Here is a 9,877-nt window from a genome sequence, read left to right on the forward strand (position 1 = left end):
CATGGCCGGGAAAGAGGCTGCCCCTCCTCCCTTACCGTAAAAAAGACCGGAACCTTTCCCTACAATAGACATGGGCGGGGGAGAGGTTGGTTTTCTTCCGCGGGGCAGAGGCCGCCACCCACCCCTGCTTAAAAAAGGCACCCCCCCCTTCCTTCCCAAAATCCCCTCCCCCCTCCCTCCCGGCCGGACCCCAATTTGCCCCTTGCCGTGCCCCTCGCCCGGCCCCGTTGGCCCGCCCCTAAGCCCCTTTTCCCTTCACCCCCCCCCCCCCCCTCTCCCTCAGGAGCCTCTCCTCCTCCGCCACCCGACTGGCCTCCCCTGCTGCTGCTGCCCGCGCCAGCAGCCCCACCCTCCGCTGCAAGAGCGGCACGAGCCTGCCCCCGTAGGCCTCGGCCTGCTGCTCGAGTCGTACCAGCAGCGCGTCTACTCCCTGCCGGACTCGCGACTCCACCGCCGCCGCCTCGGCCAGATGCCGCGAGGCGTACGGCGGCACCTGCCTGCCGACCAGCTCTGCGGGATGGATTCTTTCATTCATTCTCAATCACCGTAGGCGTGCAGCGGCCCGTGCCTGCCGACCTGCTCTGCGGGTGGGAGTGCCACTTCGAGGTACACGCCAGCCCTCGCCCTCGCCCTCGCCCTCGCCCTCGCCCTCGCCCTCGCCCTCGCCAGCACTCGTAGCTACCCCCTCCCCCTCCTCCCCCGGGGGCAGGTCCAGGAGTAGTCGGGGACGGGCGCGGGCGGGTGCGGCGCGGGGCAGGAGATCGACCTGCACGAGGGGCCTGGCGACTCGTGGATGAAGCTCGTCTACTTCGCTTGCATCTCTTGAGCTCCTCTCGGCACTCGGGCCCCCGCGGGCGAGGGTCGCCTCGAGAGGGTCGCAAGAGCAGTGCTGCGCCGTCTCTGCCCGGCGGCGGGCGCTGCGAGGTCGCTCCGGCGGGGTGTGTGTGTGATGGTGTGCCGTGTTTCAGGAAGGGAGAGGGGGCGGAGGGCGCGGGGAACCCCCCGAGATGGGTATTTAAGCCTTCTTGCAGCGGCGAGAGCGTGGAGTCAGCGTTGCGCGCGCGGCGAGCGAAAAGGAATTCAATATAGAAATAGAGGATGGGCAAATAAAACTCTCTGATCAGTGATGCGATATGCGGCGCGCTATATGTCCTCTATTGTACCTTTTTGCATGTCGGGGAACACGGCGCACATTATTGATCTCCTGCGCAAGACCGTCGTCCCCAGCCGAGTATTGCTATTGGCGACGGACGCATTAGGGCTCGCGCTCGCGCGCGCCCCCCCACCCGCCCACCCCCACAGTCATGGGCTCTATGGCTCAGACTGGACTCCTCTTGGTCCCTTCTGATGCCCTAGGCCACACCTGGGCCTTACCCGGGGTTCTAGGGGGCGGGCTGGGTTTGCCCCCCCTCTTGCCCGAGGGACGTTAAAAAAGAAACCTCCACTTTTGTTGCTGTGTGGACGCGCTCGCACCAAACGCGCACGCTCTCTTCGGTTTTGCACGCGCCTCCCGTTCGAGACTCACTCGTTGAGCTACATGGAGCGCGTTGCAGCCTCCTCCCAGGCTGTCTGCTGCACGCTGCAGCCGCTCAATGCGCGCCTGTCGACGCTTCGCATCGCCCTCACCCCCGGCCAGCGCTTTCGGTTCGGCCGCCACGCAGAGTGCGAGCAGTCTTTTCCGTCCGACTATCGCATCTCATCTCTCCACGCGTCGCTCCTTCTCGACGTGTGGGACGACGGCACGCCCTGCATAGCGATCGAAGACTCGTCCATCAACGGCACATACATCAACGCCGAGCGGGTGCCAAAGGGTGCACGCCTCCGCCTGCGCTCTGGGGACCAGCTCTTCCTCGTGATTCCGTCGGAGGAGCTGCTGCACGCGACTGGCTACGAGGGCTCGCTCGTCGCAAAGTTCATCGGCTATGTCTTCTCCTACGACAGCGACGTGACCCCAGCCGCTGCGCCCGTCGGCCGCCTCTCCGGCCGCTTCGTCCCCGCGAGCGAGAAGTCGGCGCCGGAGGACGCGATGGGGGAGACGGACCCATGCAGCAGCCAAGCGGCCTCCTCCGGAACGCCCTCCTCGATCGCACAGATGACAGCCGCCGCCCGCGCCGCCGCCGCCACCGCCGCCGAGCCGCCGCCGCCGATGGACCGCTTGCGGCGAGTGGCGGCCGAGCTGCACGAGGAGCGGGACGCGGCCGCCGGGAGCGGCGAACCACCCCCGCCGACCGGTGCTGCCGGCGAGCTGCCACCCGCCGTGTCGATGGCCACATGGCTCGCCAATCTGCGCTCCGTTGAGAGCGCCCGCCCGCCTTGGTCGGTGGCCTCTGAGGACCTCCAAGTGCGACGAGTGCCTCGTGCGCCGTCCGGGCAAGTTCCCAGCGGCAGCTGATCGCCGTTACAGCGTTACAGTTGTGAGTTGACCTAAATTTGCCCGCGCGAGAGGCGAGATAGCGGGGTCCGGGGAAGCTCCCGCTCGAGCGCTCCCCTCTGCCTCCTCGACCGCTTGTGGCTAGTTCCATTTCACTGTGGCACAGCTCGCGTTACAAAACCTTGATTTGACCATTTGCGCACAAAGGTACATCTCGGTGCCTTCCAGAGGCAGCTGCGCGTCCTGGGTATGTACCTTTGTCGCGCGCCGGAGACGACTCGACGCCGCTGAGACCGGAGATCAAGCTCTGACAGGTCGCACGTCGCTCCTTTGACGCCGACGTGACTCACCCGTGCAGATCACATCAGGACACGGTCTCGACACGCTCGGTACGACGCCTGCGACCCGTCTTGGGTCAGGTGGCACGACGCTCATCGCGCCTACCAGCGCTGCCGTGCAGGTTGCCACGACGAGGTCGAGCACGCTTCTATACGCTCGCCCAGCCTTCCTTTCCATCCCATTAGGCAGCCTGGGAACGGTGGCGGTCAGAGGCAAAGCCTGCGAGGGGTGGTGGAACCACATGTCACGGCTACCGCGCCGGCTCGACCCCACGATAGCCTCCGGAGGCTGACTTTGAGGCACAATCATCGGACCACGTCGGCGAGTTGAGTCGCGCTCGCGGTAGCCAGATGACCTCTCATACTAGTATCATCGGCCATGGCCGCAGGAAGCGCGGGGGATTCCGCTGGGAGCAACACGGAGCTCCGTTGACGCGTTTTCAAGATTAGCGTGTCAGAGTGAATTGGAACTAGCCTGTCCTTGTCGTGCTTCGAGCCCCCCAAAGGCCAGACCACAATTATCAATTTCTGTTTCAGCACATCGTCAATTACATGGCTCATGGGCGGGGAAGACTTGCTCCTTGTTGCCCATCTCCTAGACGTTAGAGTAGGTCCTACTCCTAGAGCAGAGAGGTGTGTCGTCCTACAAGCTGTGCACGTTTTTTTATGTATTATTTATTTAGATCGTCAATGTGAGCTTGCCTGCGCGCTTGCTTAGCGCTGCCTGCCTGGGGAATAGGGAGCAGGCCAGATGGTTCCTCAGAGTAGCGCGAGCGCAGACGGGGACGGCGATCAGCAAAGTTGTAGCACAGGCGGACTGACAGGCGGCACCCGACTCCAAGGATACGCTGTGAAGACGCTGAGGATAGCGCATGTCGCTGCGCTAAAGGGCTCACGCTATAGGGTGCTGGATGAGGACGGGTACGATGCACTAGCCCCTGCCGTCGGGGGGGTGTTGCCGGCGCTGGTAGATGATCTCTCGGAGAAGAGTCGGAGGGACCTTGGCGCCGGGGTCACGAGGAACCTGCAAGTCGTGGGCGAGGCGGCGACGGGAGCGGTGCAGAGGTGGATCCAGCTCAATGGTGAGGCTACGGCGCGCATAATGAAGAGAGAGGAACACATCGAGTGGCTGAGGAAGCTCTTCGCTGGGTGGAAGGAGGCCCGGCCGGCCTTGAGGGAGTCGCAGAGGAGGAGGGATAACGCAGGCAACGCAGGGACGGGCCAACAGCCTGTGGGACGAACGAGGGCCGCGACGGCAGCTCAAGCGGGAGGGAGCGGAGACAGTGGGCAGCGAGCGAAGTGGGTGAGACTGATGATGCTCCTTCGACTTAGGGAGCGGTACAGCTGCTGGGCGGGCTTCAGCGTTCAGGGTGGTGCTCACGCGAAAAGGAATCGACGCGAGGTACAAAGCATACAAGAAGAGGAGAAAGAAGAGGAGAGACACCGGTGATGACGAAACAGAAACTAGCGCAGGCGAGAGCAGGGCAGACCCGGGGACTGGGGAGCCGGAGCAGACGGCATCGGCCGCCGAGGGAATGTTGGGAAGAGGCACGAGGAGGGCGGCGACCTCGACCGACTATGGAGGACCCGTCACCAGACGACGCAGGGCAGACGACGGGGAGGCGGAGCAGACGCGCAGGGCGAGACGAGGGAGGGAGCAGGACGTTGCGGAGATCAGCAGGAGGAGATGTACGAAGAGATTAGGAGCAGCAGGGACCCGAGGGACCAGGTGGAAGACGGCTAGTGCTAGTCCCCCATCGGGAGGACGACCCGGGCTAGTCGCCGACCACACCCACAAAGAACCCTGCACAAAGATCGCACGGGCGGGGACCTGTTCCTTTTTACCCATCTCACAGTAGAGAGGTGTCCGTTTTTATTCATTTATTTATTTGCCTGCGCGGCGAGGGCCCGGGCGAGTGCACGCAGCACGGAGCTAATAAATAAGTGCTTCGCCGTCCAAGCACCAAGGAGTCGCATTACCTTTAAGGCGGCTCCCTACGACCCTGTGTTAGTGCCAGTGGGTGCCGCAGTGCGCGCCACCGCCAGTCCCGTGCCTATTGTTGTTTTGTGCTTAGGGTACCCCTAGGCTTAAAAGGGTGGGCCCTGGGGCGCCTGCGGCTTAAACGGCTTAAAACCGGCCTAGGCCGGTTTTAAGAGCTGCTGGGCCGCCGATTCCTTAAACGGTCTTAAACGCTTAAACGGTGCGGGAGAGCTCCCGAGGTCGATGGTCCGGGAGGCTCCCGGTAGACGCCGGAGGCCGGGAAGCTGGCTACAGTCAGCTGGCACGCGTCCCCTATGCGAGTATGGCTCCTGCCAGTGCACCAGACCTACAGATGTGTCTTCAGAGGCGGGTTTGTGCCTAATAAAGGCAGTATTGGATAAAACGGCGCGGAACCCAGCGACGCGTGCCGGTGAGGCCGATTTTCTTAAACAGACTTAAAAGAGGGACCCCCCCGTGCCTGCAATCTCTTAAATGACAATTTGAGCCCCCAAACCTCCTCATTTCCTAAAAGGTCTTAAAACAATCCGGCCCTCAGAACCCTAGGGGTACCCTAAGGTTTTGTGCGAGTGAGTGCGTTTTATTGGAAAGGTCTGTGTTAGTGCCAGTGCGCGCCAGTCCCGTGTGCCCAGTGTCGTGTGAGGGAGTTTTGTTGTAAAATTCTGTTTTCTCACGACCACGAGTACAACTGTACGCCTCACCGGAGTGTAAGGTGCATATATGGGCTTCCATCCAGTATCGGACCTTCAAGACATGCGCTTTTGGCCGGTGGCCTCCTCGGACATGGTACCTCCGGTGAGATAGTGGCTGCCAGTTCGAGACTGGGGCCGATCGAACTTGAGTTGTTCGGAGGAGGAATCCGGCCAGCACGGGTACAAAGAGGGGTATACCCGGAGAATCCCCAGCTGCGGAAACGTAGCTGTCGCTCAAGAGGTGCGATACTGCGGGGGAGTGTAAGGTGCCTATATGGGCTTCCAGTATCGGACCTTCAAGACATGCGCTTTTGGCCGGTGGCCTCCTCGGACACGGAGTCACCATCGCAGGCTGACAACGCAAGTTTTGATAGGCCGCGTCCGCCCGCCTCCGTTTCGCTCTCAGCAAGATTGCCTTGTCAGGGCCCACAGGATGCTAAGCCTCGGCCAGGGGTGGGATGGCGTCGATTGGTCGACACTGTCTTGGAAGGGCGGGCACGGGAATTGGTCGAATGACGCCATGTGGGCGAGGAGCGGAGGACCGGCTACCAACATTCCCGCCCGCGCTGTCGTGTGCTCTTCCAACGGAGCTAATGTCGTCATCACTAGTGATGCCGGAAGTGGCACTAGAAGTCTGATGCTCTGCCTTGGCAACACGCTGGATGTTGGTGCGTCACTATCTGTCGGGGCCCCAACCTCCGGCTCTCTCATTCGGCCTCCGCTGCCACCGTTGCCGTTGCCGTTGCAGGCTCCGGTGGTGCCATCCAGCCCATTTCCACTCGAGGCGGACATTCCTGCCGCGCCTTCGGTGCCTCTGCCACCCCAACCCGCGCCGCCACCATGCGGGCCCGGTGTCCTGGTGCTCGACGCACCGGCCAACTCCACGACGGTGTACGTGGACTCTTACGCGTGCGGCCTGCAGGCCGGCGGCACGATCACCATCGGCAGCGACGCCAACCTTACTGTCACGAGCCTCGGAAGCTCGGGCCGACGACGCGCTCTCGCTTCAAGGCAACTTCAAGGTGTGGGTCTGGCCGTGTCGTTTTCGCCTGCGCTGGTCAACTCGTACGCAGCGGGTCAGTCTGTGGAGCTGCAGGTCATTGCTCGCGTCAACCTGCCGCTAGCGCCGCCAGCCAGCCCATCAATGCCCCGATCAGCACCCACCGTGCATACTACGGACACCGAGAGTGCACCATTCGACCCATGGGCATGGGGGCTCATCTCTGCAGGGGCAACTGCATTGTGCTGCGCCGTTTGCTGCACCCTGCGGCTGCTTCGGCGCAATCGCCTCCGAATACGCCGCCCGCCGCCGCGCAAGCTATCCGCACGTGCAATTCCCAGCCACTTGAACGGGTTCTTATGACAACTAAGGCCGTGGGTGGAACGGCCCGCCCCCCACCCACGGCCACCGCCTCGAGTGGCAACGTCGGTGGACCAAGCGAGCGCAGCAGTGCATCGCGGGGAACTGACGGCGGCGCCACCGGCGGCGGAGCTGCCGACGATGGCGCTGGCAGCGGTGCCGGCGGAGCTCCTGGCCCCACGGCGCCTCTCGTTGTCCTCGAACCATCGGACGCCTCCGCCCTTGCCAGCATCAGCCACAGCGGCTGCGCTTCGTCGCAACTCTTTCGTCGGAGGCCGCTGCTCGTGCGATCACGCCGAGCCCGTCACCGGCGCCGCTGGTGCTGCGCATCGCCTCTCGCCGTCGCCAAGGGCAAAAGCGAGGCGCCTCTCCCTGGTCTCTGTGACGAGCTCTGAGACCATGAGCCCGAGATCGCCGCGCGCGACGAGCCCGAGGCCGCGGATGCTGCCGCAACAGCACCGGAGGAGCTCCATCGTCCCTGTGGATGAGCTGGACGGTGCCGGGAGCGAGACCCCCGCTGGCCGGTGGCAGAGCCCTCGGCGCCACAAGGTCAGCCCGTCCTTTAGCGAGGTATGATTTGGAGCACTTGGAGTGCAGTTAGTAACCTCACATCCAGGGCCGGGGAGCTAAGAAGCGCACCCAGCGGGCCCGCGGATGATCGGCATCGGGCTACGGGCTAGAGAGCCCTGACCCCTAGGGGGGGTGCGCGTTCGCAGGGAAAGGGCCGTAAAATAAACACGGGTCTCCGAGGGTTAGCTCCGCGCTCCGGGTTCCCCCTAGCAGCCGCCCCCTCTACTCGGAGCTAGTATAAAACACACCTGACAGCACGGACACGACGCCCACCCACCCCCGGCGCCTCACCACTCCGGACCCCCCTCCGTGGTCTCCCTACTCTCACTCCGGGGTGTCTTCCCCTTCCTCTCGGTCCTTCCTTCTGTTCGCATCCCGATAGTTGTGCGACGGGCGCGGGGCCCGACCTCCCCTTCTAGCCTTTTTTGGCCGCGGCCCCGCCACCGCTCGTCCCCTCTGCCCGACCTTGTCGACCCCGCCGACGGTGATCCCGTGCCCGACCCCCCGGGTGAGGGCGGTGGCATAGGGTCGCGTCGCCTCCCCGCCCGGGGAGGTCGGGCCGGCTCTCCCTGGTCGACGAGTGGCGCCCGCATCTGGTTTAGCACTTGGAGCACTTGGAGTGCAGTCATTAACCGGTCCGCACATCCAGGGCCGGGGAGCTAAGAAGCGCACCCAGCGGGCCGGATGATTGGCATCGGGTTGCGGGCATGAGAGCCCTAGCCCTGCCTGGGGGTGCGCGTTCGCAGGGCAAGGGCCGTAAAGTAAACACGGGTCTCCGAGGGAGGGTTGGCTCCGTGTACCGGGTTTCCCCTTAACTTCAGAACGCCCCCTCTACTCGGAGCTAGTAGACACGACGCTGTATTGCAATACACCCCGCCACAACGACCCCTGGAATTGCGACTCGCCGCTTTCCTCCCGCTGTGATCCTGTGTGAGCTCTGTGTCTTGATTTGCCAACAACATACCTAAAAAAGAAAGAAAGAAAGAAAACAGACACGCCAAACATACCTAAAACGCACGTAGACTCTAGCCCCTGCCTTTTCTTGCGCTCCCCCTGTTGGCCCCACACTCTCGCCACCGAGCGACCATCATACATGGCGCCGATCGACCGCGACAAGCTCCTCTCGTGCTTCACGGCGCACGTCGCGTGGGCGGAGCGTCCCTGCGTGCAGCGCACCTGGCGAACGCTGCGTGGGGAGGCGCCGCTGGGCAGCAGTGCGCTTCCGAAGCCTCCCGCTTCGTCAACCGCAGCGGCAGGGTCGTCGAGCTTCACGGGCGTCGGCCGCATATTTGGTCTGCACAACTTCGATGCGGGCGGGCTGCTGGGCGATGGAAACTACTCGCAGGTCATCCAGGCAACGGTGAGACCGACGCAGGAGCAGGTGGCGCTCAAGATTGTCGACAAGGCAAAGATGAACCGCTACCACAAGGCGGACGAGGTCATCGTCGAGAAGTACGTGCTCACGCACGCTGACCACCCCTCCATCATCCGGCTGTACCACACCTTCCAGGACGCCTCCGCGCTCTACCTCTGCCTCGAGCTCGTGCCTGGCGGCGAGCTGTGGGCGCTCTGCCACCGGCGCGGCATACACACCTCGCACGCGGCGTACTTCGTCTCGCAGCTGTGCGAGGCGCTGCAGCACCTGCACGAGCGGCGCATCGTCCACAGAGACGTCAAGGCGCGCCGCCCACCCGCTGCAAGAGCGCCCTCGCTGCCGCTTTCTGAGCTGCCCGCCTCCCGCCTCCCGCCTCCCGCCTCCCGGCAGCCGGAGAACGTGCTGCTGACCGCCGAGGGGCGGCTCAAGCTGATCGACTTTGGGTCCGCGAAGCTCATGGACGCGGTGGAGACAGACTCGCCGCTGCGCGCCTCGCTCTGCCTCGCCGACCCCTTCAAAGACTTCGTCGGCACACTTCCTAGACACTTCCTAGACACTTCCCTGCCGACCCCTTTAAAGACTTCGTCGGCACGGCAGAGGACCGCCATCCCGGCTAGTCGGGGTCATTCCTTAGGCGTAGACTCATTGGCGAATAGGCACGGCGGAGTACATGGCGCCCGAGGCGATCGACAACAAAGGCGGACCGCCACCGAGACACTTCCTTGACACTTCCATGCCACTTCCATGCCACTTCCTTGACAACAAAGGCGGACCGCCACCGAGGCCGCAGAACCGCTCGCCTCCCGAGGCACTCACGAGGCTCCTCGCTCAGCAGGCACCGACTGGCGCTCGGACCTCTGGTCCCTCGGCTCCTTCACATGTGCGACCCTCCCGCCGCCGCCCTCCCGCCACTCCCCTCCCCTCCTCCCGCCACTCCCCTCCTCGCCTCCCGCCACTCCCCTCCCCTCCTCCCGCCACTCCCCTCCCCTCCTCGCCACCACAGCTCCGCCACACAGCTCCGCCACCTCCTCGCCCCCCACGCAGGCATGCTCCTCGCCGGCGAGCCCCCCTTCCGCGGCGGCTCCGACTACCTCACCTTCCGACGCGTCCAGGCCCCCGCCCCCACCACCCGCCTCGATCTGGGACCTCTCGCCGGGCTCCCCGCCCCCCCA

General features: G+C 64.1%; 3 protein-coding genes across 3 annotated transcripts in view; all 3 read left to right on the plus strand.

Annotated features, from left to right (window-relative positions):
* Nucleotides 1-826, plus strand: part of EMIHUDRAFT_243667 (hypothetical protein) — a gene marked incomplete at both ends in the record, with an annotated part of 2,465 nt that extends 1,639 nt beyond the window's left edge. Inside the window, 2 exons of the mRNA XM_005770990.1 lie at nt 551-606; nt 758-826. Coding sequence (XP_005771047.1) covers nt 551-606; nt 758-826 — 125 coding nt within the window. The remainder of the gene's footprint in view (nt 1-550; nt 607-757) is intronic.
* A 711-nt stretch (nt 827-1,537) lies between these two features.
* On the plus strand, nt 1,538-2,988 carry EMIHUDRAFT_118367 (hypothetical protein; the record flags this gene model as incomplete). Its single annotated transcript, XM_005770991.1, has 2 exons — nt 1,538-2,341; nt 2,896-2,988. The coding sequence occupies 2 exons, from the start codon at nt 1,538-1,540 to the stop codon at nt 2,986-2,988; spliced, it is 897 nt and encodes a 298-aa protein (XP_005771048.1).
* A 5,397-nt stretch (nt 2,989-8,385) lies between these two features.
* EMIHUDRAFT_445108 (hypothetical protein) overlaps nt 8,386-9,877 on the plus strand; it is a 2,692-nt gene continuing 1,200 nt past the window's right edge. The window contains exons 1-5 of the mRNA XM_005770992.1: nt 8,386-9,008; nt 9,096-9,234; nt 9,362-9,403; nt 9,541-9,585; nt 9,750-9,817. Coding sequence (XP_005771049.1) covers nt 8,424-9,008; nt 9,096-9,234; nt 9,362-9,403; nt 9,541-9,585; nt 9,750-9,817 — 879 coding nt within the window. The 5' untranslated portion in view covers nt 8,386-8,423. The remainder of the gene's footprint in view (nt 9,009-9,095; nt 9,235-9,361; nt 9,404-9,540; nt 9,586-9,749; nt 9,818-9,877) is intronic.

Source organism: Emiliania huxleyi (genome assembly GCF_000372725.1).
Source record: "Emiliania huxleyi CCMP1516 unplaced genomic scaffold EMIHUscaffold_395, whole genome shotgun sequence".
Lineage (NCBI taxonomy): Eukaryota > Haptophyta > Isochrysidales > Noelaerhabdaceae > Emiliania > Emiliania huxleyi.